The sequence below is a fragment of the Seriola aureovittata genome, chromosome 14 (genome assembly GCF_021018895.1).
Source record: "Seriola aureovittata isolate HTS-2021-v1 ecotype China chromosome 14, ASM2101889v1, whole genome shotgun sequence".
Classification (NCBI taxonomy): Eukaryota; Metazoa; Chordata; class Actinopteri; order Carangiformes; family Carangidae; genus Seriola; species Seriola aureovittata.
In genome coordinates this window covers 20108466-20135734 of record NC_079377.1, presented here as the reverse complement: position 1 = coordinate 20135734, position 27269 = coordinate 20108466, and the positions used below count along the sequence as shown (strand labels likewise).

Here is a 27269-nt window from a genome sequence, read left to right as displayed (position 1 = left end):
TGGAGCCTATGTATTCTTGTTCTTTAGTTCCACAGTGCTAATAAAGAGTCAGCGCCAGAATCACTTGAGCCAGTGAAGTAAATGTCTAGGTTTAAGTCTAGTAGTAAACAAAATTGAAACGACCGGAAATCTGACTCTTGCCTTTCAGGACAGGAGGAAGTAAGGGGATGTGATTATAAAGCTGCAAAGTCCACAGAGGGAGGAGGTCGGTTGGATGGTTGGATGGGTCAAGAAACTATCGGACTTTAACACAGGAGATCACTGTTAGTTTCCTGTTTCCTACTGACGGTTGGCGTTGGGCATTCCCTGACCTTAATTGTGTAGTTTTTTATTGTAACTGGGATGGCAGAGACCCCCTAACCTTAATCAAGTACGAATCCAAAACAAGAGCTTCCCGCAAACCAATTTTATTTTGTGCTTAAATCTAACTAATCCTTAACCGTAGCAGTGTAAAATCAGAAAACAGTTTTTTTAATGTGTCTGGTCGATATATTGGCATCAAATCAGAAAGTCGTTCTGGAGGGCATGGAGCAGCAACGTGCTCTGTTGTTTAATTTAGAGGACTTCCTGACTTAGGAATATGTAAAGGGTAACGCAGGACGATGTGTCTTGATATGTGAACATAAGAGATGAGGTGGAGGATAAGAGGCCACAACATGTGTAAATAACAGCTGCAGCCTAACCTGTTATCAGAAAAACAGACATATGGATAATAGCACATCACACACACACATCCAGGGGCTACACACTGAACCTCACATACAGTGTCAAAGTAAACAGTGCGAGGAAGTATAGCCAGCAGAGGTCACTGTATTCTACCAGAAAACAGTCACATTGTTCACTGAATTTCCTCTGATTTTCAGAGACACATGTGAGTCTCTCTTTAGAAACATAAATATGGCATCAGCAGAGCTCTTAGGGTGATTCATAACTGCAGTAGTAGCTCCTACTGCGTTCTGCTGTCATGCCAACAGTCATACTGGGTTCTTCTTTCATGCCAACAGTCATATAGTCACAATGTAGGCGCCAGTTTCATCCAAATTATGAATGTCTCAATATCAAACACACGCTCAGCTTTGTCAGGCGGTGCATGAGTAGAACGGTGGGTTCAAAGAGAATCTGTGGATCGGACAAATCTGATGTTGTATTTAATCTCACGGTGGAGTCTGTGTTTAGTGGAGCTTTGTGTCATTTTGAAAACTAATCAGACATAATGGTTTGGATGGTGGATTTGACAAGTTGAAGCATCATAGCGTTGCTCTAGCACAAGACATTACTGCACTTTAACCTTTTTGTCCCAAAAGAAAATGATACCTGAAACGTGTGAGCAGACACACACCTGCAACTGTGGATAGCTGCAAAAAGAACACAAAATGCTCTCCAAAGGTTTCATGAGTGTTTTTGTGACCAATTTTGTCATGTTTCACATAATGACTAAGCTGAAGAGCAGGATATTACTTTTCTACCAGGGAAGTCATGACTCCAGGTGGACATCATTAAAGCCTCTGAGCATTACAGACTAATTACAGGATTTATCAGTAGGCTACTTTATCACACTCGAAAATCAAGTTGATTGATGTTTTTGAGACATCTTTGAGTAGAGCACACTTAATCTTGTCACTCTTCTATTGTGCATGCAGCACGTGGCCAAGATCTGCTTAGAATTAGTTTGTAGCGTGCAACTGAAACACAGCTAGAGACAAAGTGTTAGACATACAGTCAAGACACAGAGAAAAACAATGAGTCTAACAGAAGTTGCATTTTTTTTGTTGTTGTTGTTGCTACCTTTGTTTCGATCACTTTTGTTTCTGTCAGACACTGGAGCCAGTGAGGTCTCATGTGACAGCAGGGGGAGACTGAGAGCCAAGAGAGAGACCACACCCAGCAGTAGGTGGATCGTAGTTTGGAGGAGGAGCAGTCATATCAGCAAAGCGCAGTCACTAGCTTTTTGTACCACAGTACCACATTCACACAAGGAGAGGGGAAGGAAACATCAGTGCAGACAAAAGAGAGCTGGAGGTGTTTACCCCTGCAGTGGGTTCCACACGGATTATTCAGCCATTCTTCCCTCAGCAAACCTTGCTCTGGGATTTATGTCACTTTCGACTTTTATTTTTTTGTTTTACTCTTGGAAGTTCATGTATTGCTCACTTTGGACCAGTGGATCCTATTTGGACTCGCATTGAAATTATTTTAGCCATTTATATTACAGCCAGCTTTACATCGTGGTGTTCTCGGGGCCAGTGGTTATGTCCCGCAACTGACATGCAACCTCCGTCCAGGTGAGTTTTGTTTGTTTGTTTTTTGTGTTTTGTTTTTTGCTTTTCCAAGAGCTTACCGGCATGTCAGCTGTCACACTGCAAGCAGTCGGACTCATTCTTCCTTAATGTTTAATTGCATTGTTTTTAAAATACACGAAATAAGTAACGAATTTGCTCTTGCACTGTAACGCCTTTTCTTACCGGGAAATGTCACTGTGCTCTTACTGAAAGATGTCTGTCATGCGTAAAAGGTGGCTCAAACTGAATTTAATTGACTACGGCGTTTTCCTTTTCTCCCACACACCTCTAATACTCGAGTCAGAGTTTAATGCAGCCGTTTCCTACTGTATGCAGCTTTCTTCTATTATATCAGGAGAGATTTTGGCGCATGTTAGAGCGTTTTTACAGTGTTCATCTGACTGTGCCGGTATGTTTGGCAGTGCATGGCCCCAGCTTTAGTTCCTTTTATGAACCCCATAACCCATTAGTCGAGCGTATTTTACCCGGGATAAAAGCTGCGTGGGTCTAGATGACACATGCCGATGCAGGTCGCTTTGTCACCAGGGGTGCAGAGAATAAATTGCATTTTATTTACTTTATTTGTATAGTGTGCAGGGTTGTTTTTTTTAGTTTTTTTTTTTTTTATCAGGCATTATGCGTCATACACCTTTCTCAGCAACGGCAAGACTTACACGATGATGTGATGTTTTCCTTCTCAGCAGTTCAGCCGATTTCTCTCCCTGTATCAGAAAGTGTTTGCCTTGTTATGATAGAGTTCACTGAGTTCAGCCGCCCCATGATTAACCTCTGTATTTCAGGATACGGGTTAGATTTTTCACTCCCATTCAGGCAAGTGCACAGGTCGCTTTCCTGGTTTTAATACTTGTGTTGACGGGCAATTACCGGAATGTAATGTATAGCCCAAATTCGGCACTTCTCTGTGACGAGTTGAGTGTGCGCTCCGTCCTGCTGGAGGCGCACATGCACCGCTGGGCTTTTGAAGATGAACGATACAAATGTAGGGAGCATCATGCTGTAGGAGCACACATCCACGTGACAGCGGCAGAATTATTTTAATATCTTTGTCTGAATAGTAACATGAAACCTTATCGTTTGATCTGAAATGCCAAAATGTCAGTCTGGGTTTTTTTTTAATTTTTTTATTATTGTTCTGGTGAGACTTGACTTTTCTGTCATCGCCCACGGAGACAGAAACTACAACCTACCTCTCAATCTTTATACAGTGACGGTGCAGACGTGCTGCTGGACGAATCTCGTTAAACGTTAAGTGCCGTGACACCTGACCGAAAGCCTTGTTTGGTATTTTTTGGCGGAGTTCCTTTCCTCCATCTGCTTTTCCCTCTCTCTCGGCGAGGCGGCAGCCGGCACGTTTTGGTGCCATTTCTCTCCGTGCCGCCTGAGACGCTCAATATCGCTCCTCTCAGCGCTCGGATCTGCACCGAAACACACAGGGAAAGTTTACATTTTCGTAAGGCTGGAGGACAGTCTTCAGGTCCAGTTAAAGCGCGGCTGTTGACGCAGTCTCTGTGCGTAAAAATGCGTAAAAAGCAAAAGGATTACCAGTTACATCAAAGGTGCGTAAAAGTGTTTGTCGGTACATTGAGACTTGGTGCTTGAAACTAGTTGGTTATAATTTTCGGTCATTTTGGCACAGAAGTAGGTCACTGCCGCTGGGAATCCGTGCGCTGAGGAAGCTTTAGTCTGGACAAACAGGAAGCGCAGTAACAAGCATCATTTATAGTCCCATTATTTGATTGTCACGTTGAGTCTGAAATACTTTAAATGACATTAGTGTTAGATTTTTTATTCCCATTGCAAATTGATGTTTTTAAATAAACTTTCTTACAAAAGAAATATCTGCAAAATCTTTACCTTGATTCAATAAATTGAAATGAAAGATTGTTGATGTAGTTGAACATGAGATTGCCAGACTGACTGGTCTGTATACGCGGATTTCTTTCATGCTCTTAGTATGTGACGCAGTTGAAGTTACTCCGGCCGCTTCCTTCATGCCTGATTATTTTTTTTTCTCGCAAGTCAAACAAAGATCTGCTGCAATCAGCAACTTCTGCCAAACAATGGAGACGCACTGGGAGGCTAGTTTGGACAGGAAGCCTGGGATACCGCCAGAGCAGGAACACATTCACTGCACACAAACTAGTCAAACGGTCACTACACAACTCCGAGCGCCTCTATGGGTGTCACCTGTATTGGGAAGTGAGCTAGAATATGACCAAGTGTCTTAAAAGACAAACCTATCGGTCAGTTTGTTGGCAAGTCCGCTTTTATTTTACAAAAAAGTCGGTGCGCTGGTCATCGCGATTTCCCTGTGAAATTAATCAGATTGAAGTGACAGAAATCCCGCAGTTCTAGAGGACAAACAAGAATCTACGAGGTCCAGTCCTGAAGCAGCACTGTGCTGTCACATAGCCAGCTGCAGCTCCCGATGCAGCAGAGACGCGAGGCTGTAGGCTGTTTGGGCAGAGTGATGAAAGCCCAGGCTGACGGTGCCGCTCTATTCATCCAACAGACCACAAAACCGGTCCGATGGCTCGACCGCAGTAACGGCAAGAGGGGAGAGCGAAGGGGATCCACCACTCGTCGGTGCCGCTGGAGCCCCGGCGCAAAACCCCAGTTCGAAAGACAGCGGCGAGCGGAGCCTTGGCCACCTCGGCTCCACCGGAGAAGGAGAGCCAGACTCGCCGCCCCGGTGCAGAACCATAGCCACCTCTCCTGGCAACAGCCTAGGCGTGTTTCAAAAGAGGTCTATATTCAGCTACCCTCGTCGCTCGTCCAGTGGATATTTCTCCTTCGACAGCGACTCGCTACCGACCTCCCCGCTCTCCCCGAGGCCAGCCACGGCTGAACGAACCACGCAGACCCCGAGCCCCACCAGCCAGGTGATGAAACACGCCTTGCAGCGCATGGCGGAGGCGCACGGCGGAGGAGCGAGGATGCAGCAGCAGCAGCACGGTGAGCACAGGCACTTTGCATGTATAAGCGATGACTAACAGCCAATACTCTAAATACACGCAGGTAGAAGAGGTTGAAATTTGCCATCACAAATTCCTCTGACAAGTTTTGAATTATAAATAAAGCTTCAATTGTACTAAAACATTATACTTATTTCCGTCATTGCAGTGTCCACATTTTTTTCTTGTCCTTAAAAAACAATCATGCCTAAAAAAAAAAAAACAACAACTCAGGAACAATGCTTTTAATCATGTCTGAAATAATTTTCCCTCTACTAATTTTTATCAGCCAGTCAGTTTTAAGAGGGTGGTAACCTGCAGTTTGAAGTGTAAGTGTCAAAATGCATGAATGCTCTTTCTGATACTACATTAAAAAACACCTGCTGTGTGTGAAAGTGACTGGCCTGAAGCAGCCAGCACAAGCTGCTCTGACTGTTTCCACTATGAAATTTAGCTGCTGTTGCTGCTGCTGTGTGGGTGTGCAGCAAAATATGAAACCAGATAGGAGCCTAACACAAGCTCCCTGAAGCTTCCTCTATCAAAGATTTGGGGGTTTGGGCGGGTGGTGGTGGTGAATGTTAACAATGATTCAAAAGACGAACAAAAACATCCTGAGTATGTTTTCGTTCTCCCAGTAGATCTTACTCACGATGGAAGACTTTTTTCCACGAATCTTAATATTTTGCTACTCTCTCAGATGAGTTAGTCACGCTCATGTTTGTTCTCACAGTCTGATTTATTGACGACACCCAGCACACCTCACTTCCTTGGCTCTCAGGGGGAAATCTGACAATTTCAGGCTAAAACCTGCGCTTCTAAAACACACTAAGATGACTTCTCAGTGCTGCCAAACCCATTTCTGCTGATCCCCATGTTTTCATTCCATTGTAGTATTACTCTATTTCCTGTTGAGTAATGTCTACTGCCTTTGAGTGTGTAAAAACCTCCCAATGGGAGGATCCCACAGGATACATTTTAAGTCCAAACCTACAAGCCTACTCTCAGAAGAGATTCATAACCTATTTATTCAAAGAGTGATGTCCAACACATATTGGATAAAAATTGTGGGCAGTGTGGATTCCACGTGGCAAGTGAAATCTTGACCAAAAAACATATCTTAACCTGAAATAAACCTGGAACCTTACCAGCACAGAGAGCAGTAGTTTGCGTTAGCACTACGCGTTAGTGGTTGTGCTAATGCAACCTGTGTCAGCCGCTTCCAGTAACAAGCTAACAACTAACAAACAACAAATAAAAGATACTAACTCGTAACCGCTCTGATGCGTCTGCTAGCCGGTGATTTTGATCTGAGTGAGTCTCTCGGATGTTTACTCTAACTCTAACTTCACCTGTCAACCTAGCGCAAGCAGGCGGTTAAAGAAATTATTATCTTCACTCTTTTGTGTGCACACCTTTGGTCTTTTGGAGAGAAAAAACACAAAATGACACTTTATGATGTGACTTCATGAAGTATCTCAGCAGGAACAGGCTTTGTTAGACCTGCTGATGCTAGATTTTCATGGGATTGTGCTGAGTCAGATTCACAGGAAGGAAGAAGGGACTCGACTTTAAATCAAATTAAAGGGGCCACGCCCAAGGGTTTAGTGTATGTGTGTTTGTGTTTTCATAATGGTTGTCACACATATCCTGTTGTGAATGTTATGATCAGCTGATTTAAAATGCTACGTGAGTCACCAGTCAATCGATAATTCAATATCAGCCTGTCCTCATAAACTATGTAATATTAAGTGAAATGTTTTATGAAACTAAATTAGAAAACAAGAGATGAAGAGTGGGTTGCAGAGGTCTGGTAACATCACGTCCTTCTTACTCCTCACCCTCAGATTTTATTCACTTTCAAACTTCTAGTCTTCCGCCTGAACTGTATAGTGACTCATTTGAAGCACTTTATCAGATTTGGTGCCACAAAACGCTTTTTACAACTGTTTTCCACACATGCCGTAGTGGCATACTCTCCGAGATCTGAGTTATGAAATCAGTGCACTTCCATTGTTTTATGACTACATCATAATCTTTGAATGTGACAGATCCATTCCCCGTAATCCAGCTGTACACGTGCAGTTTATTTGTTAGGTTTGATGTCTAGAATAAAATATAAAATCAAGTTTTGAGCTTATACTGATGAAGCCACCAAAGTGTTTGTTAGACGTTCATAATTTCTCAGCCTTCATCCTGTTTTATCTGAGCTGTTTATTTAGAATCATAAATAGAAAGAAGAGACACGCAAGTCTGTCACCTCCAGCAACAGCGTTTTAAAATAGTGCTCCAAAAACAAAACAAAAAGCCTCCTGCTTTTAGCTATGACGCTGTCGGCTAAAGTTGCCTCTCGTGTTGCTTGGTAACAAACAAAACTGCGCCGTAAGGCTGAGATTTGACCAAAAAAAACCAAAGCAGCTAACAGAGTGAATCCCCTCATAGTGTTGGCGCGATGGAACACAAATATATCCACTATGTAATAACATTGTTCTCTCATCCTTTTCCTCAGATTCCCACAATACAGCATAAAGCTCAGCATTAACCTCTTTCATATGTAGGTGCATTTGTATTTTTATTTTTTTTAATATTTTTTTTTTACAAGTGTAGTGACTGTTTGTGTGTAAAAACAGTAGCTGAGCTAAAACGTCCGAAAGCCTCAGTGTGCTGTGACCTCTGCGTCTATGACTCTTTTTATAATAGCAGTGATTAGCTGCACTGATTGCCTTGTGTCTGTTTTATTCTCTCTCAATGCAGCCAGACAAGACGGCGGTCAAAACAGACCAGCATGTGTGTGTGTACGTGTCATTCATTAAGTGCACCAATCAAATTAAGCCTGTGTGTGTGTGTGTGTGTGTGTGTGTGTGTGTGTGTGTGTGTGTGTGTGTGTGTGTGTGTGTGTGTGTGTGTGTGTGTGTGTGTAGCAGTCAAAATAGGCCTGCAGGTCTTTTGTAAGATGCAGACGGAAACCCTTCGCCTCTGATTCAGTCCGCTACGTCCATCAGATATGACGGATAGGCGATAAACACACACACACACACACACACACACACACACACACTTCCAAAATACCTTACATTGTCTTCAACACAAAAGTCTCAGTTATCAAGAATGCCGGTCCGCCTGTGTGTTAGATAGAGCACCAGAGCTCTTGGAGCATCAGTGTATTTATCATAGCGTGATTATCACAACACTTCCTCATCCTGCAGCAGGAAGATCACACCTACAGTACAGTCAGGTTTCTTCAGTTTCAGCCAGAGTGAAACAGTCGACTTTGATGCATTTTTGTCTTTAGTGGATTTATATTCAGACGGTTTAATATAACACAACCTTGGGGGCAGGTTGCACAGAGCCAGATTTTGCCTGAGGCTTTGATCTAACAAATAAACTTTAGACAGAGATCTAAGATAGGCTGCACAAAGCTGACTAATTATTGACTCTCTTAAGGAAGTCTAAGTCATTATCTATTCTGGGTAAATCAAGACTCTTTTCATATTAAGATTTGTGTCTTTTGGAACAAGTTACAAAGAAAAAAATTCTTTGCCTTTCAGCTGCCTGACCTTCAGTATAAGCAATCCACAACTTGTGAGCCTTGTCATTTGGCAGCAGGATATGGTTCATGGTAGAGAATATGGAAGTGTATAGAACTTCTTAAAAAACTGCTAGAAGAATAAAAACTGCATGAATATGAACATGTGAGATATGTATAGTTAAATTAGGCTCTCGTCTGTTCCGTTGCTGTGGTCATTTTCCAGACTCCATGTGCAATACACAGTGTACAACTTAAATGTCTATGCCTTCTCTTCAAAGCAGCCTGGCTGTCCAACAATGCATCAAGTCAGTACAAAGGTCCAATGATCAAAAACAGTCAGTTCTCATTTGCATTGAACTATTCTGAGAGTAGCGGTGTAGCGAAAGGCTACAACCAACTATCGAGTCACTGCTAACGCGAGCTCTTCTTTTGTGTTCATACCAGTAATAACTGAATATGAGCACAAGTTTGGACCTTAATTTCAACTGCATCCTTGCTCTTCTACCTGTAAACATTTGCGTCTTGCAGTAAATTGGATTGCATTCGCACAGGAGACATTTTCAGTCATTTAGCTCCATAGCTCTGTGTCTCCAGTCTTGATGGATTAGCACGATGGATTAGTTGGAACGCGACTTCTTTGCTGTATCAGCATCTTCAATATTGGAGGATGTGAGAAATATTAAGTCTGGGTTTCATAACAGCGTGCATGAGTCATAAGCGGAGATCAGTAAGAGGTCAGAGCCTTTCATAGTCATAATGTAGTTCAGACTGAAAATATAAGAGATTAACCACGAAAATACACAATAGTGCGCACAAACACTCAGCTGGTCAGCCGATGGAGTGGTATTTCTCTACGTCTTTATGATGATGCCAGGGAGACATGCACATTAAATATTGTGGCTCTTTTCCTTTTTTTTCCTTTTTTTTTTGAATGTGCTGCTCCCTGTCTAAACTATAAATTGACAACAATAGTAGAGGATGTTTGTCACTGTAAACATAAGGGCTTTGTGTCTGTTTTGTTGTTGTTTTTGATCTCACTACATGAGTAAGTACTCTGTACACCTCTCCTCTGTGGTTTTTATCATATCATATTGTGACTGCATCTTTTATAACATCAAATAAACTCAACTGGGCTGAAACTAAAAAGAAAGTCTTTACTCTGATGACGTGAACCACCTTCTTTCTGAATCTCACTCTGCTTGTCTTGTTGTTGTTTTTTCTTTTTGCCTGTGAAAATGAATCATGAATCATTTAATGTTACCAGTCATATTACAGATGTCTTGGAGCTGCAGTTTTGCAGTATTTTCTTGCCTAAACCACCAACCACACATAAAACTGTGGCTATTTGATTACATTTTGTTATGCTTCACATAAATGATCAAAATGCAGTTATTGCGGAAGTGTACTGAAACAATAACCAAACTAAAGTTAAAGCACATTAAGTTAAAAATTTGTAACATATAAGTTCTTGTGTCATATTCGCAATGACTCCATGTTTCTTCTTCTTTGTTTCAGAAAGCTCTCCCAGCCCCTCTAGCACACGGCAGCGAAACGCAGCAGGGGACATGCAGGCGGAGGCAGTCGGACAAGAGCTCCGACGCATCGGAGACGACTTTAATAGACTTCTCCTGTTAAGGGTCAGTCATCACAGATGGTGTGTGTGTGTGTGTGTGTGTGTGTGTGCGTGCGGGTGTGTGTGTGCGTGCGGGTGTGTGTGTGTGTGCGGGTGTGTGCGGGTGTGTGGTGGTGGAGGGGGGGTAGAGTAGAGAGAAACCACCCGCAACCACAACTGTGGAGCTCTTGAGCAAAATGCTGACAGCTGATTGGCTGACAGGAGTCTGTGGTTTGCTAACATGTAAATGACTTTTATCAAATCCAACTTCATTTTGTTATTATTGGGATAAGGTTTTATTTATATATTTTAAAAATTGATTAGTCAGTGTTTATCAAACCGCTGCAGTACAGAAATCCAAACAAAGCCCAAATCAAGTCAAGGCAACAGCTGTTTAACTGTGTGGATGCAAAGCAAGATGTTGCTAAAGTGAGCAATGTGCTCAGCAGGACATGAGATAAAAGAGAGAGCGCCAGAACTAAAATGTCCCTTAAATCCTGCCGTGGGTGATCTGAGGGAGCCTGTGACCAGCTGGTTATTTCCACTACGCTCGGGGTGAGAAAAACGAAATGACTTTTGATCAGAAAATAACTAAGAAGACGGCCTGAAGCTGCTGAAAATGAAGATGCCACAGTAACCACTGCAGTTAAAAAACCTCAAAACAAAAAACAAGAAAACAGCCATATGATACAAAAAAAAAAAAAAAAACAGACAGTGGAGGAGCAGAGGATGGATCTGTTGAACACAGAGGGGAAAAAAGCAGATCCATTCTCCTCAACAAAAGCCCTCAGCCAGTTTCCAGCAGTGGGATAGAAACAAAAACAAAACTTAGTGGTACAAATTGAGTGTTTTAAATGTGGTGAGGCCCAGAGAAGCTTAGAGACTGCTCACATTATAAAAGTGGAGCTTATTTGCTCAGCTTCAGTAGCAGCAGTGTCACTGATTACTTCCTTGTTCCTGATGTAAATACATGGAGGTGTTTGTGAATGCTGGCTCTTTATTGCTAGATGACAGTTATTTGCTTTTATTGTGTTGAATTAATTAGACAGGAAATGCAAATAAATTCCACTTTCACTACTTGTAGCGATTAAAAGATGGAGACACAGTAAAGACAGTTTTTTACTTTAAGGTGGAGTAGAGAGGTTTGTCCACTAGTAGTGCTATGGAGCAGTGTTTTTACAACCAGGTCCTCCCTGTTTCTGTATGTGATATGATACACATTCCTGCTGCTGGTTTCACTTTGGTCCGCTTACTGTTGGTGAAGAAGCGAGGTCATGTGCAAGAAGCTACGAGAAAGATGACTTAAAGCGAGCAAATTAGGTTTGCATTTGTTAGATATCAAAGATACCCTCCACACCATTGAAAAAGAGGTTTGAATATTTTTCAGCTTGTTTGCGCTTAAAAAGAAAAAAAATCAAATTTAAGAGAATACGTGAATTGAGTGTTTTGAGTTATTCAGCTCTGATTATGACATGAAATGACAGTTACAGTAGTCTGACTGCAGCGTTACTGAGGAGATAATCCAATTATCCCAGGGAATAAAAATCCTCTGAATGCTGCAGTTTACGCATCAGTCAGTCAGTCTTGGTGTGTTGTAAAGTTGTGTAGCTGCAATAAGATTTCATTTCCTCTTGGCTTCTGTTTCCTTGGCAACATTTCTGCATGTTGCATCATCACAGTTTTATTTACTCCTCTATCAAAGAGCTGACGGGAGCTTTGGGAAGCCAGAGGGGAAGAGCAACAAAAAAAAAAAAATCAGTGCTGGAGTGAGTTCACTTAAATCTCATCAGAGAAATGGATTAATAAATAGAAGTCAAGAAAAGGCATGACAAGACTGCTGTATCCCAGTGAAGGGCTTAAAAAGCTCCCTCAGTGTCAAAAGCTTAATAGCTATAGAGCTACAACTCTCCAACGAAGTCTGAAATGTGCTTCTGTGATTGTGTTGAACCTTCTAGCTGCTAATGAGCATGAAACAAGAAGACAGTTAACCCTTTCTGCCCTCTTGCATCTGCACTGATCAGTCACTGCATTTATCTGCCTTCTGCATGATCAAATATACTGTCAACACCCTCCTTGAACATTTCACCAAATTAGACACAGACAGTGGTTTAGTGAAGCCTGGTGAAGTTGGTATACTCTTAATTTATTACCCTTTTTCTTTTAAAGCAGCCCATCCAGCAATAGATAGATGCAGGGCATTTATCAACAACGACATTTAAAAAAATGGGCCAGTAGCCTAGTACTTTCACACTGTCACTTGACTTCTGCTGCTTCGACTTCAGGGAAAAGACTCATGAAATTAACATTTGCCACAGAAGAGAAGCTGATCAATACTTGCGCAGAGTATTTGGCGAGAAAGCTGCACAATTATGCATTTTGAATGAACTGTTCCTTAATCCATCCACACATGAAAACTGGAAGCAACGATTGCCCTGGTAACAGATGACTGAGTGTAGCCTACTTTTAAGCCCAGTGTATTTCAGGAAATGGCTCTCCCCAACTCAGTCATAATCTGTTAAACTAATTATTACCTCAAAGTCGATTTAACCTCGTACTATCTGCAGTGAGTTATAAACCAATTTTTTTTTTTTTTTTCCCAGGATGACAAAACGAAGGCATAACCTACCTACTCTGCCACTGATTGGCTTACCCTGATATTTCTACCCTAACCAATCATCACTCTTCATGCCCAAACCTAACCGAGGCAACTAACGAAGGCAACAAGTACTAGCCAATCAGAGGCAGAGTAGGGCAGGTCATACTGAACAGAATGATTCATTACTGAATGATGCACACCAGGGGGGATGTAGAAGTGGGTATACACAATGTCGACTGAAAAATAAGGGGTATACACCGTACACCTGCGTGTACCCTGCGCTACACCACTTGGCTGACAGCAGTATCACTCAGCCCCTTCAGGAAGAATTGAATTCATTCCTTGTATATGGAAAATCCCACGCGCTGGGTTACAAAACCCGCCAAGAGTCATGCAAGGCAAAGCTGGTCTGGCCCCTGAGCTGCAGAGGAGAGCAGAGGGAGGCTGTAGAAATATGTGAGATCGTGATGAGTCGAGTCTGTGACTCAACGCCTTGTCACACTGACTGAAGACAGAAAGAGAAAGAGAAGTGTGTGTGTGTATGTTTGTGTGTGTCTTAACCTGGGTTAACCTGGGTACAGAACAATCCAGAAAGCCTCTGCACGTGTGCCTGTTCATGCTGCAGAACAATGAAGAGGCAGAGAAAAGAGGAACAGCAAGGCTTGTTCCCTGTTCTCTAGCCAGGTGTTGGTGTTGCTGTGGACAAGTGCTCATGCATGGTCACATATGATTTCATAACTGCAGTAACATGAGATGTTTTTCAGGTTTTTCAGATTTTAATCACACACTTAGTCATTAGTATAAGACGATAGAAGATTGTTTGTCAGTGAGACAAAGCAAGAACATTCAGTTCAGTTTTTTGTGCTAAGATTGAACAATCATCATTAATCCCCTTCTAACCGTGACTGCACAAAATAAACACATGGCTATAGAAATGGGGGCAAAACGCTTGGACACCACCTCAGAGGTCTGTGTTCAATTCCCAGCAGTGGTTGAACACAGCTGTGTTAACTGGTGGGAGGCCAGTGAGGGATTATGTCCTGGGAGGATAGCGTAAATCTCCACACAGTTCACTCCTCCGCTATCAAGTAAAAAGAAACATCTAGCGTAACAGGGGTTGCTAACTGTCGTTGCGTTTGAGGAGACAAAATGTTTTAACCGCAGAGTTCCTCCATCCGTAAAACTCAACTCTTAAATATGATCTGATCATGTCCCCTGCTTGGCAAGCATCAAGCCGACTCCCTGCCCTTCACCATGCAAGGTCCCCTTCCCAGGTCACCTAAGGCTCAGTTTGCTTTGCGTGATCCCTATCAGAATCCTGGATCAAACCCAGACACACTGGAGGAATTATACAGTATCTCCCAAACTGAATCTGAGTGTTGAAAGACCGGAGAGGAACTTAAGAAAGTTTCTGAGCAAAAGGAAATTTCAAGAAGTTCTCAACAATGCCATGAACAACGCACGTCGTCAAACAGGCTCGGCAGGGTAGGTTAATCATCATGAATCATATCTGGCCCTGAGGTGAATTTGGGGTGACTCAGGCAACTAGTGTGGTTGCCCCCGAACACCTCCGTCTGGACCCTAGAGCAGTGATTCCCACACTTTCTAACCTCAAAATGGAAGAAATATCTGCGTGCAGCCCGTTTCACAGCTCGCATGTGTCATACCAGATGTGAGCGGTTTAAGTAAGGAGTTATTTATCTTTCTGCACTTTATTTTAAACACATTTAGAGGTAATTCACAGGAAAAAAAATGGCAATTTTTTTTTCTTTTACATGCATTGCCTTGAATTTTGTGCAGACATTTGTGGTCCACAGAGGATGAATCCTACAGATTTTGGTGATCCCTTGAGTGTGAAGGTTGACATTTTTGCTTTTTGCTGAAATGTCTTGACAACTATTGGAAGGATTGCCATGAAATTACGTCAACACATTCATGGCGAATTTATCATCGGGCGTATGTAGATACTGTTTGCCGCTGTTAACAAAAGACAAAAGAAGCTTTATTCAGTGTCACTGTCTGAAGGCGTCAGCCAAGAGGCAGAGCCGCATCACCGCAGGCTGTAAAATGACTCGCATCATCTCAGATACATTCACGTACAAACACACAGGTGTTTCCTCTCGGTTCAGCTCATTCACTGCCTGAGAAATTAGCAAAGCACTTTCTAAAAATACTTTTACATAGAAACACTATTGAAGTGAGCAATTGTCAGGAATATATGTACAGCGGTGTGTAATCACCTGTATAATGATGTCTTATTTGTGTTTCAGTCTCTCTCTACCTTTGTCCTCATTTAATCTAACCTCTCTCTCTCTCTCCTGCTCTGTCTCAGTTAAACATTTACACAATATGTGCGTGATTATGTGTGCATGTTTGTTTTCAAACATCTGTACCGGGTGTGTGTGTGTGTGTGTGTGTGTGTGTGTGTGTGTGTGTGTGTGTGTGTGTGTGTGTGTGTGTCTGTGGTGTAACAGTCTAGTGTCCGTGACAGTGTAGATTCATTATGGCTCAGCCCTGTGGTTAAAGAACTCTCAGAGAGCAAAGCACAAGGTCTAATTATCCTGCCAAAACACACACAGGCACACATACAAACACACGCATACACACACACTTCAACACACTCAAACAAACTCCAACACACACTCTGTCATCTTTCAGTAGGAGGTAAAACCCTTTGTCCTGAAGACAGAAATAAACCCTGAGGAACACTGTGGACCAGTCGGGTGTCACTGGCTTGTGCTGCTTGTGCGTCATAGACAAAGAGCTAGAGAAAGACGGTCCTTCACTTTCCATGCAAAAAGCACCTTGTTTTGCATTTTAAATGACGCTCGGCTTGTTGTTTTGCAGTCACAAATCTTGCCTCAAACGTTTGAGGAGAAGGATAGAAGCGATATATAACAAAAGAAGCTGTGACGTGATGGAGGTCATCAGTCAGATTGAAAACCACAACATCATTAATGCAACTTCTGTGTGTGGGTTTGCATATAAACAGTAATGTGCAGACAGATGTTTACTGTTTGGGGAGGTTTCCATAGTGGCACTAAGAAGCAGAGAACTGGTAAGAGTGAGAAGGACAGAAAAATAATCAGTTTCCAGTGTGTGTGTGTGTGTCTGTGTGTGTGTCTGTGTGTTTGGTGCTTGGTGCTTGTAAGTGTAGCCTTGTTTAGAGAGCTATTTTTGAGAGGCAGCATAGTAAGTTGTGGTGACCAAACAAAATCACATGAGCTTTTTGGAACGGGCTGACTCAATGTTTCCACTGTGAAAAGAAAGAGACAAGAAGAAGAGCAAGAAACCGAGATGAGAAATTTGAGACCTCTGCATCAGAGATGTGTCTTTGGGCAGAATCAGTAGCAGCTTTTAAACCCAGATACAAAAAATATGGCAAATACTGGAGATGGAAGAAAAGTGAACATCACATTACAACATGATTTACAGCTGCGGTGCATGACTCATCACACGCGAAGACTTATACATTTAAACTTTTAATTGCATTAAAGTAATATCACTGATGTAAAATAAATGCAACATGGTTTTCATTAGGATGGATTCATACACCTGCCATATGTCAAGTTTCATCTCAAATGAATGGAAACCAACTGGTGCCTGAAGTGCAGGAAAAAGGAAATGTGTTTTTTTTTTTTTTTTTTTTTTTTTTACAAAACTCAATCTGTAGTCATTTGGATAAAATGTGCAATCAGCATTATCCTTTAAAATAGATCTGCAGATGTTGTGCATGAATTGTTTCATCTTGTTTGACTGGTTGATGGAATGACTGTGTGGTTGCATCACTGGTGCACCGACTTACTGTCTGTCTTGATTGCATTATCTAAGTTTACTTGGCTGACAGCCCGCTCGGTTTTTCATTTGTGTTGTAGATGTTTCTTTCCTGCATGTCTATCACACACTAACATTATTGTTTGTATGTGTGTGCATGTCCTGTACATGTTGGTGCCTGTGTGTGTGAGTGTGTGTGTGCGCGAGCGAGCGAGATGAACTCCTTGTTAGAAGCCTGCAGAGTTGCAGTGACAGTAGGAAAATGATTTGTGGCAGCAGGTTTTCTATTCTCAAATGATGGAAGAGGTTATTTGAGGTAAGAGTTCAAATGAGGAAACTATTAGAGGATCCACCAGTGTGAGTCTGTGTGTGCATGTGTGTGTATTTCCTTTTCTGTAATCCTTAGGTTTAAGGTTGAAAATCAAGAGTGTTTGGTGAAACTGGTTTTGGCTTCACGTCAGACTCTCAGCCTGCAGTTTGTCAGCTGAGGAGTACATCTGCTTCTGATTGCAGTGGAAATCATACCTCTCAGCCTGACTGTGAAATACGACCAATCACCCAAATAACAGAGCAGCCCTATTGTCTGCATGGTGTTTTTGAACATAGGCAGTTATTTGTCTTGCCAGAACACTTGACTTACTGTAATACTTTTGACATTTCTGTTTGTGTTTGAATTAAACAAACAAGATACAACATGTTAACGTTGCTGGTGCTGCTTTTTACCTCTGGGCAGAGCGAGGCTAGTTGTTTTCCCTCTGCATCCAGTATTTATCTTAAGCTAAGCTAATAGCCTTCAGGATCAAGCATCATACTTAAAGCGTAGATGATAGGGATATCAATCTTCTCATCTAACACTATTAAGGTGAAAATGTAAGACAATAATCTGATCACTCACCATCTGATCCAGAGCTGCTTTGATACACTGAACACAGATGCTGGTCAGAAGTAAACGCCTCAGTTGTGTTAAACCACATAGAAGAGTCTCAGCTCCTCCCAGGTACACCACATCCTCCTGTTATGCTGTCATTGACAATTTCTCCTTTCATTAGCGGTAGATTTGAAATATAGCAAGCGGCAACCACGACTATGGAGCAAAATATAATATGGCAGGACATCAAGAAGTGGCATTGTGCAATTTGGTTTAGTCAGAAATTCATGATGGAGTTTAAAATTCACACTTTTTGCACCTGAAAACAATTGTTTAAAAGAAAAAAAAACTATCCCCTTTACTATTTACATGGTCAGATACCTGACCATGTAAATAGGCCTGACCATGTATCAATAGATCAACAAATCCAACCTGCAGTAGTGAAACAAGCTTTCAGTAAGTTTGCTTTGTATCTTGCGACTCATAAATTTGCCTGCACGGTCTCTTCCCTCACTCCTCAAGCTTCAGACCATCTTGACAGTCGGATCATTACAGCGGTTCATGAGGTGAGGAAAGAGCACAGGAACTGTGCCAGCTCAAAAACCACAAACCTTGTGTGTCTGTCTTCCAAAGCTGCTTTGAGGAGAGACAAGTCTCTAATGTGCAAAAATGATAAACACTGCTGTAAGCAAATGAACATTAATAACAATAATGTCAATGTTTCCACAACAAGAAAGTATAATTACATATCTAAAGGCCAGAAATGGTGTAACCTGAGAATATAAATCACTGAAATTGTAATCCCTTACTTCTTACACTGCTTTTTTGTCTGTTGAAAATCCACTGCAACTTTCTACTCAAAACAAAGGTGAGGCTTTCAATTTAATGGGTGTTCACCTCTTCCACACCCACATGAAGCTTGATTTATGATAATGGCAGAAGTTTAAGTTGTGGAAATGAAATCAGTGTTTGGAGAGTTTGCTCTTCACTTCACTGCCAAACACAACAATCCCGCCATGACACTCAGGGAAATGGAGTCTTGGTTTTAGCTCGGTGCTTCCTTTACTGGTGTCTCTTCAAATGTTGGTTCATAGTTAGAAAGTTCATAACATGATGAAAAATCTCATAAAAGAAGGAAAAAAAGTGTCACATCTTGTCAGATTAAAATGATTTTTCCACCAAGAGCAGCCATGCTAGCAGCTCTGTGAAAGTGTACACAACGGTGCTTTGAACCAAATGGTCAGCATGCTAACATGCTCACAATGACAATGCTAACATTGCTTATGTATGTTATCCATAAGCAACGTTATCTGGAGGTTCCATTCACAATGAATGGCATCGTGCGTGCCTCCAGTGTTTGAGTCGATATGTGTGAATGGGAGAGTCAAGATGTCTTCCAGGTTCATTGTATCACTACTGTGGATGTGAGTCTTTCTGCCTCTTCCATAGTGGATTTCTTTCTCCAAGAGTCCATGAATCCATCAGACTTGTCAAAATGGTTCTGAGAAGGAAATCAGAGTCTTGTTCGAATCAATATTCTGGCGGTTCCTTGGTCATTTCTAACCTGTTTGTTTGATTTGGTGATAATCAAAAGCAGAATTGGAAACAGATCGTGATTCATCACATAGTTAACGAGTCTTCCCCTCACCTGTTTCCTCCTCTGGCATTAGAGGTTTCTGTGGCTTTTGGCTCGCTTTTTGAATCTAACCACACAGCTTTGATATTCCTTTCTCTCTCTCTCGTCCGCAAAGATCCTGTTTTTCAGAGTACAGTCTCGCCCTGGGGCAAAAAGGCTTATTCTATGCCAGTTGATGTCTGGATGGTATTGTACAGTCCATCCGGTTGGGCTGTATTTGAAGGGCTTCGTGCCAAAACAGGACATCCATCTTCCAGCGGAAAAACTGATTCCTACGCTAGTAAATGTCTTGGTTAGTCTTGTAAATTTTTCAGTCAGAGCGTTAGGTTTCCTTTTTTTAAGTTTTATTTATTAGAGCAAACAGCAGTTGAGGATTGAATCTTTTTTAAACATTGAAACAGCTCCAAGATTTCTCAGCTGAGAGCTACAGAGTTCAGCCACAGCCTTCTGCTCTCGGCCAGTTGGAGCTATTTTTGTTCTTTTACTACAAGTTCATTAATTTAACGAGAAGAGTTCTCAGTGAAACCCATGTTTTGTTCCTAACATGGGTTTGAAATCGAGCTAATAGGGAAATATGGTAAGTAACTTGGCCTCAAAATAACAGCAAAATCTCTCGTTTGAGTTGAAATTTCCCCTGCTATTATTAGAGGTGTTACTTGGTGTAAATGGAGTTACCAGATACTTTTTTTTCATTCACTGTGGAGATCTCCACCCACCTTCCCACTTTTCCTCAGCAACAGGAACCTTGTTGTGTTTTTTCGGGGCTGGGCTTCCCGGTGTGTGTCCACCCAGGGGAAATGTCCTTTCTCTTCTGTCAATGGGGCAGAAGCTGCTGTTGCCGCAGTGATGGACCGAGGCCAAGGCACAGGGCTGCCGACTGCAGGGATTGAGAAGAGAAAAGAAAAGCAAACACCTGTTTCAGTCGACGGCGTGCCAAATGTGTTGGAATGACTGTGGAACGGTGTTGTTAATGGCAAGAGACAGGAAAGCCAGCTGGGCCACACAATGTCAATGACCTATTAGAGTCCGAACCAGAACTACAGCAGGTGATTTCATTTACTAGTCCAATTCTCTACTTGAAGATGATGAAATGTTTTATGGAAGAAGTGCGCCAGGACTTGACCTGCACGGGTTAGCCAGGATTTGATTACTTTGGTAGATGATTCTAACGAGACCTTGCACAATTCGATGTGAATCAAACCAGACTCAGCCTGACCTGCTTCAGCTTTCTGTAAACTCAGCTCTCATTGGCCCATTGGTCTTGAACGAGCCTCCAATCAGAGTTTGAAGAAGAAATCTGGAGAAAGTCAGCTGGACTCGGTGTCACTCCTCTGTCTGTAATCTGATAATATTAAGAGTTCAGTAGTTCATGAGGTAGTTAGCTGATTTTTAAAGGGGCGTGTCGCCAATTTTACACATAAAGGTGAGTTTAATCGTGTTTGGGGTTACTGCTGCCAAAGGAGGTTCGATCAGTTATTAAATCCAACAGCAATGTTTAATGGTTGCATTCAATTAAGAACATCACGCACACACACAAACACACACACCATGTTGCGCATATGCATTCGTACACACACTGACTTAAAGAAATCACACTGTACTTACCTGCTTCCTGTGGATGTAAACATACAGTATGTATATATGAAGATTTGACGTATATCACAACACACTCAGAATGTTTTGTGAAATGAAAACGCAGTACGCAAAAGCAAAAATGATTAATTTGAACAACTTCCTGAACTGAACCGGATGTGCTGTTCAATATGTTAAATCTGTAGTTGTTGTCAATGGAAACTGCATAGATCATCATAGTTGAACATTAATGTCTGTATACATCGACTTCCCTGAACATCAGCATCCTTACTGCTGGACTCTTACTGTGTTCAAACTACTTCCTGTTTCATTTGGTCACTGGATGCTGGATATTTCTCTCATTACTACTGTAACATCCCTTCTTCTTCTTCTCTCTCTCTCCTTCTTGTTGCAGGGGGTGGCAGGTGGACATAGACATGTTGTGATCCATCCGAACCAGTTGCCACAAATCCACCAGGAGCCTGCCGTGCTGTTGTGCGTGGGCCTCCTGCTCCTCGTGATCGGACGAATAATCTACTACCACAGCAGTACGAACAGCCCGGACCACTCTCAGGTTTAGTCTTTGGAAAACCCAGCAGACGTAGCAATTTTTTTCTTAAATAATGTATCTGTGTTGTCGGATCCATCACATCTTGAATCTTCATTTTGTTTTGGGGGACGTCATTTTTATTCTCCATCTTTCTCTTTTGCAAATGAGGAAGGAGACGTTGGACTCATGTCTCATGACTCATTTTGATGGAGATTATTTGTTAACACATTCAAGGAACTCTAAAAACGCCTGTGTTTTTGTTTTTGCACCTGTATTTTTGCTTCACGGTCTCTATACCTTTGCAATGCTACCAAAGAGCCAGGATTTTGCACTCCTTTCCAGTGCAGAGGCAGTCATGTCACCTAAACATGCCTCTCTACAAAATGACACCTTTGGAAATTCAATTGTGCCTTGTACAGTTTCCTTTTTTTTGTTTTAGCTTCTTTTAAGGTTTTTTTTTTTTTTTTTGTACAGAGCTTATGAGTTCCCTGGGTGATCAACTCTGCAGACCCAGGGTTGTTAAAGTACCTAGGTCTGGTTAACAAAATTTTCCCCAAACTTTTCCCTCTGAAGATCTCAGTCCAGGAAAAATGATCTTGCACTCCTGTCACGCGAGGATCCAGCATGCCACAGACTCATGACCTGTGTGGGACACAACTGGGCCAAATTTTTGGCACACAATGTTCAGAAACTACTGTTTTATCCAACTTTCTGTTACCATGAAATACACGTCTTCTTAGAGTCAACTGTACATCAGCATTTTCAGCCACATAAATGTATTATGCCTAAATTTTGTACTAAATCACACAGATACAGAGTTTTACAAGTAAAGCCCGATTCAGACTAGATTAAGATTCCAGGGAGAGGTGAGGTGGGTAATGAAATATTTGTTGCGGTCCTTAGCAACTAACCTGCTTGTCCAGGATAATATTCATGCTGTTGACAAATTCTAGTATTTGGTTTGTAGAGCAGAAATAATCTGAGGGACAATCATTATCACCAGAAAAGTAGATCTCTGCTTGCAAAAACAAATAATTGGGACTGTATATAATTCCTGTGGCAGGGGAAGAATAAAGCGCTCTGGACTGATCAGCAGGTAAAATATTAAAACTACCCAACTTGCCCTGAAAATGAATTAAGTTTGAATTTAGCTTAATATTGTATTTGTCTGCATTATTCATAAAGTGTCAATTTTGTTTTGTGTCATATTCTAATACCCTGCATCAAGTTTTATCTACAGCAGCTCCTGCTTCATCAAATATGTAATCAGGTATCAGTAATCCAGATTTTTATTCCTTCAAAGGTACTTTAAGTAGATGCACAAAGATTGCTGAAGTTTTCTGAACAAACATGCATATTATAGAAATTTCTAGTCTTGGAAAATTGCAAAATTAATGTTTTATCCATGGATTTCAAGAGTACTTTACAACTTATTAAACAGCAATTGGTACAACATAGACAGTATAACTTGTTCATGTGTAAAGTGAACCTGCCCAGATAGATGTTTATAAAAAACAAATAAAAAATGACCCACTGATATTAGTATATTGATACTGTGCCAACCTCCGAGTGACTGATACTCTAGCTTTGTTTTATACAGGAAAGCCTGTGTGTTTCTGTAACCACTACAGCCACTAGGCACATGGTCCTCCACACACATACACACACTAAAGTGTTTCATGAAATATATCCAAGAATTTCAGAATCACTTTTATCACCAAATACTATCTGTGTACATGGATTCTTAGAGAAAAAAAACAGTAAAAAGCATTAAGAGGCTTCATTTTCCTCTTTGCTCCGGTTGTATTCAGCATTAAAAACCAAAGATTTTGCACGTTAATGTTCAGAAGCAGGAGCAGATTATTTCACTTGTTAATGCAACGATGAGATTTTAATACTTGTTACTGAGCTGCCCAATTAGTGAAACTCAAAAGAACAACACGATGAACAAAATGAATAATCAAATTATGTCAATCATTTACAAACCTTAGTTCGACGACGTTTCAATAGTCAAAGCAGCTTTTTCTGTAGTGAGTGATCAAACAGTACCGTCTTCCACCGTTCTCTGTCTCAGCCTCTGGATTTACCATTAGCAGCCGGACTGATGTAGCTGACATGTGTTGGTTTGTTGACAAGGTCATGGTATCCGTTTATTAGTGCAGTGATTCAGACCCAGCCAAGTCTCCTCACGCCTGCCAGGTCATTAAACACTCTGAGAGAGAGAGAGAGAGAGAGAGAGAGATTTCTGGACAGAAACCAAACACTGAATAACACAGAGTCAAAGAGGGGTTTTTGTTACTGACTGGTTACAGCAAACAGTGGTGATACGGGCTTCAGATTACGTACATTTATTCTTATCTTTGTGCTCATTAAAACATATCAGTTCTGGTCACTGTACTTTTTTATTTATTGGCTTGTGATTACTAAAATGCATGATAGCAGTTACAGCTTATTAAAAACTGAAGCAGAGCGACGATACCCAGCTTGTGAAAACCTTATATGCAAAAAATATGAAATACCTGGAGGATGCCGTTTGAAATACGTCAGTTTCTTTAGTTAAACTGTTCAGTTTTAGGTGTTCAAAGATACAGTGTTGAACAAGAATTATGCAAGGAGAAAAAAAAATGACCCAAGCACCTTAAATGGCTGAGAGTATATGCATGTTCAGCATGAGGGATGTGCTGTGCTGCTCTTTATCTTAGGTGGGGGAACTTGACCAGATGTGCAATTGCCAAACCAACCAGTGACTCCTCAACAGTGAAGCCTTCTGTCTTCAGATAAAGCATTAATCTCCCAAACAGGACTATTTATAACCTAGACTGGGTGTGGGTTCACCATTTTCTGCCACACAGTAGTAAACATCAAACACTGTATTTTAATGTTGACCAAAGAGATTTGTGCCATCCTGTATGTTGTTTTGATCGGTACCAATCAATCAGAAAGCCAGAGTATGTTCATTCAGGAATCGCATTTAAAACTTTGCTCTTCATTGGAAGTTCATCTGTTTCACATTGCAGATACTGTTTTGTTATTTGTGTCACATGTGCTGGATTTAATCGTCTAAAACAAATTAGTTCCGCTCCGTGTGAGGCTACCCACACAGGAACAGCAAATCAGAACAGCAACAGAAGTTTTGTTGTAACACAATCAATAACTAAATTCATCTGAGTATGTTTGAGTCACTCCTGGGTGTTTCCGTTGTCCTGTCAACAGCCATTCATCACAGATTAAGTGTGATCCTGGCTTTCATCATTCCCAAACTCTCATTCCAGCAACTCTGTAACCTGTGAAATCACTTTTTTTTTTTTTTTAATGGTTAAATCAGCTGTTCAGCCTCAAGAGTTTCATTTTCTAACATCCTACTCTGAGTCGATGGATTAGTGTCAGGTTGTCAGCTCAGTAACTGAAGCTTGTTGACACATGTTTTTGCACGCATAAAGTACATGGTGGAGACTTGGATGATTTATTTCTGTGGATAAAATCGACAGAAGAACCTGCTTTTGTACAGATGTCGAAACTTCACCAGCTGATCCACCTCTCACGTGAAAACAGTCTCACAAAAATAATGTGTAAAGGACAGAATCAGTCAGAAAACAGTTGTAAACGATGGATTAAACTCAGAGGCGGGGCCAGAATCTGACTGGCAACCCGACATTACTTGTTGGAAAGTCAGTCAAACAACCACAAAGAGATACAGGACAACCACAAAAACACACAAACTACCACTGCACCACATTCAAAGTGTTTTTTAAACCCTTTAAACCTGCCCCTCGGTAAATCTACTTTTGCCCAATTTTCATTCATCGGTCACTAAAGTTTAAAACTTCTCATGTCATTACGTCCACATTTACTTTTCACCACGCTGTATCACACTACTTTCTGTTTCTAGTCGTGTTTCCTCCTTGTCGTTCATTTCCTGGTAGAGATTCATGTAAAAGAAGATGAAACATTTCAGATTAGTGACACACAATATTCTTTTGGAGATGCAAACGTTTCACGCTCGTCTTCCTGTGTACCAAATTTACTCGCTTTGCTTTTCCGCCGCTGTGACACTGAGAGCGCTGTGACTGCATGTTGATTTGTGATATTGTGCCATGTGAAACCTTAGACCTCATTTTGAAGTACTGTATTAGAGCTGGAGTGTGAGAGGAGAGCATGGCAGGGAGGAAACCGAAAGATGAATTACCGTCTTCTGAAACTGATATGGAAACCTAGTTATGTGTTGATTCATCAACTAACTTTAGTAGGTGTCGCAGCACAGAAACAGTTGTGTGACATTTTACTTTTACTGGCTGGTGATTTGTATTTGTTTGAGCTTCGAGGATTAATGGAACAGGAGAATAATTCAAAGTCAATGATCTGTCCACAGGAAAAGCAACATTTATACTTCCTCTTCCTGTTTTTTTCATTGGATCTGTTAAAAAGTTAAAACACATGAAGTATAGGGGGCCCAGAGAGACTGAGGTGTGTTGTGCTTTGCTGCAAATGCTGTACAGAAATGCATCTATTGGAGCCTGTTTGTGCAGAAATAGAAACAAACTAATATGAACGACTCCAAACGACCCAGTTCAAATGTAGCAATGATTTTTTTTTTTGTTTATACTGTTGTACATTTTGAAATATTGTAATTATGCTGTTTTAATTGCTGTAAATAAAGCATTTTCATCTTTTTACATTTAACTGCATGAGGGATTTATTGTATATTGTACTTGTTTGTCAACAGAAATATTGCGTTATTGTACTAAGTTATTACATTTAACTGACAACTGTTACTTCTTAGTTTTCAGATTAAGATGATCAATTTTACATTATTTACAATTACAATTATACAAGGATTTGTTTTAAATTAAACTATCCCATAACAGTAGAGAAAACACACAAGATTAGCTATATTAATTATTCATTTTAACATTAATTATTAATTTACAGATAAACTTTTGAATAAACAGTATTTTTGGCTGGACCGGTCCAGCGCGACATCCCTAAATGTGAGTGAGTGAGTGACACCATTGGTCAGTCAAGTGTTGGACTTTTTCCATTTGCACTTTCTCTTTGAAAATGGTTTGGCGTGAACAGCGGATCCACGCTTAAAAAAAAAAAAAAAAAAAAAAAAAAAGCACCTAGTGGCGAATCTTGTTACCTAGCTACTCTCCGCAGAACAGTCCCCAGCACTGCACTGCGAGGGAGGTGAGAGCCACTCGGATGAGAACATCTTTTCTGAGAATTGGCTGTATTAAAATACAGTATATGTGAGCACAGCGAGTAGGAGAGAAGCAAACGGATAAAAGACTGAAGCCGTCTGACACAAGGCAGAATGCAAATATCTCACAAAGATGTCATGAATATGCAAATTTGCATTTTACATTCATATGGAAAACTGTGACCCCATCCTTTAAATGCGCCTTTTAATACTTCTACCCTTAGACATAGAACCAGTTTACATAGATACCATAATACCGTAAACTAAATGTCCTCCATTCTCCTTTTAAGTACTTTTAACAAGAATTAGTGAGATATGTTTATAAACTATAGACTAATAATCATTTTTTGTAAAATCCATATATGGTTCATCAGCAGCCTCTTAGCTCATTTCAGGTCATTGCACTTTGCCGGGATAAAAGTTAATTGAGGTGAAATGAGAACAGATTTTTTTTTTTTTGAGTAACTGTCTGAGGCAAACTCTCGCTTGTTATTTTCTTCCTCCTATTATCGTGTGTGTGTGTGTGTGTGTGTGTGTGTGTGTGTGTGTGTGTGTGTCTGTGTCTGTGTGTGTCTGTGCGCGCGTGTTTGTGTGTGTGTGGGTGTGTGTGTTCGCTCATCTGCAGGACACGGAAAGTACGGTGCCTTCCACAGCTTGGCACAAACACATGCTCAGATAATT

General features: G+C 41.1%; 1 protein-coding gene and 1 long non-coding RNA gene across 2 annotated transcripts; one reads left to right on the top strand and one right to left on the bottom strand.

Annotated features, from left to right (window-relative positions):
• Positions 1 to 1453: 1453 nt before the first annotated feature.
• Positions 1454 to 26068, top strand: LOC130181611 (bcl-2-like protein 11). The gene is made up of 4 exons (XM_056395942.1): positions 1454 to 2282; positions 4813 to 5255; positions 10296 to 10417; positions 21254 to 26068. Exons 1-4 carry the CDS (start codon positions 2266 to 2268, stop codon positions 21416 to 21418), a joined length of 747 nt encoding a protein of 248 aa, XP_056251917.1. The 5' UTR covers positions 1454 to 2265; the 3' UTR covers positions 21419 to 26068.
• Positions 2289 to 4816, bottom strand: LOC130181612 (uncharacterized). Its single transcript, XR_008829607.1, has 3 exons — positions 4155 to 4816; positions 3843 to 3983; positions 2289 to 3715 (listed from the first exon to the last, which is right to left on the bottom strand). It is a non-coding gene; the product is annotated as an uncharacterized LOC130181612 (long non-coding RNA).
• Positions 26069 to 27269: the final 1201 nt, after the last annotated feature.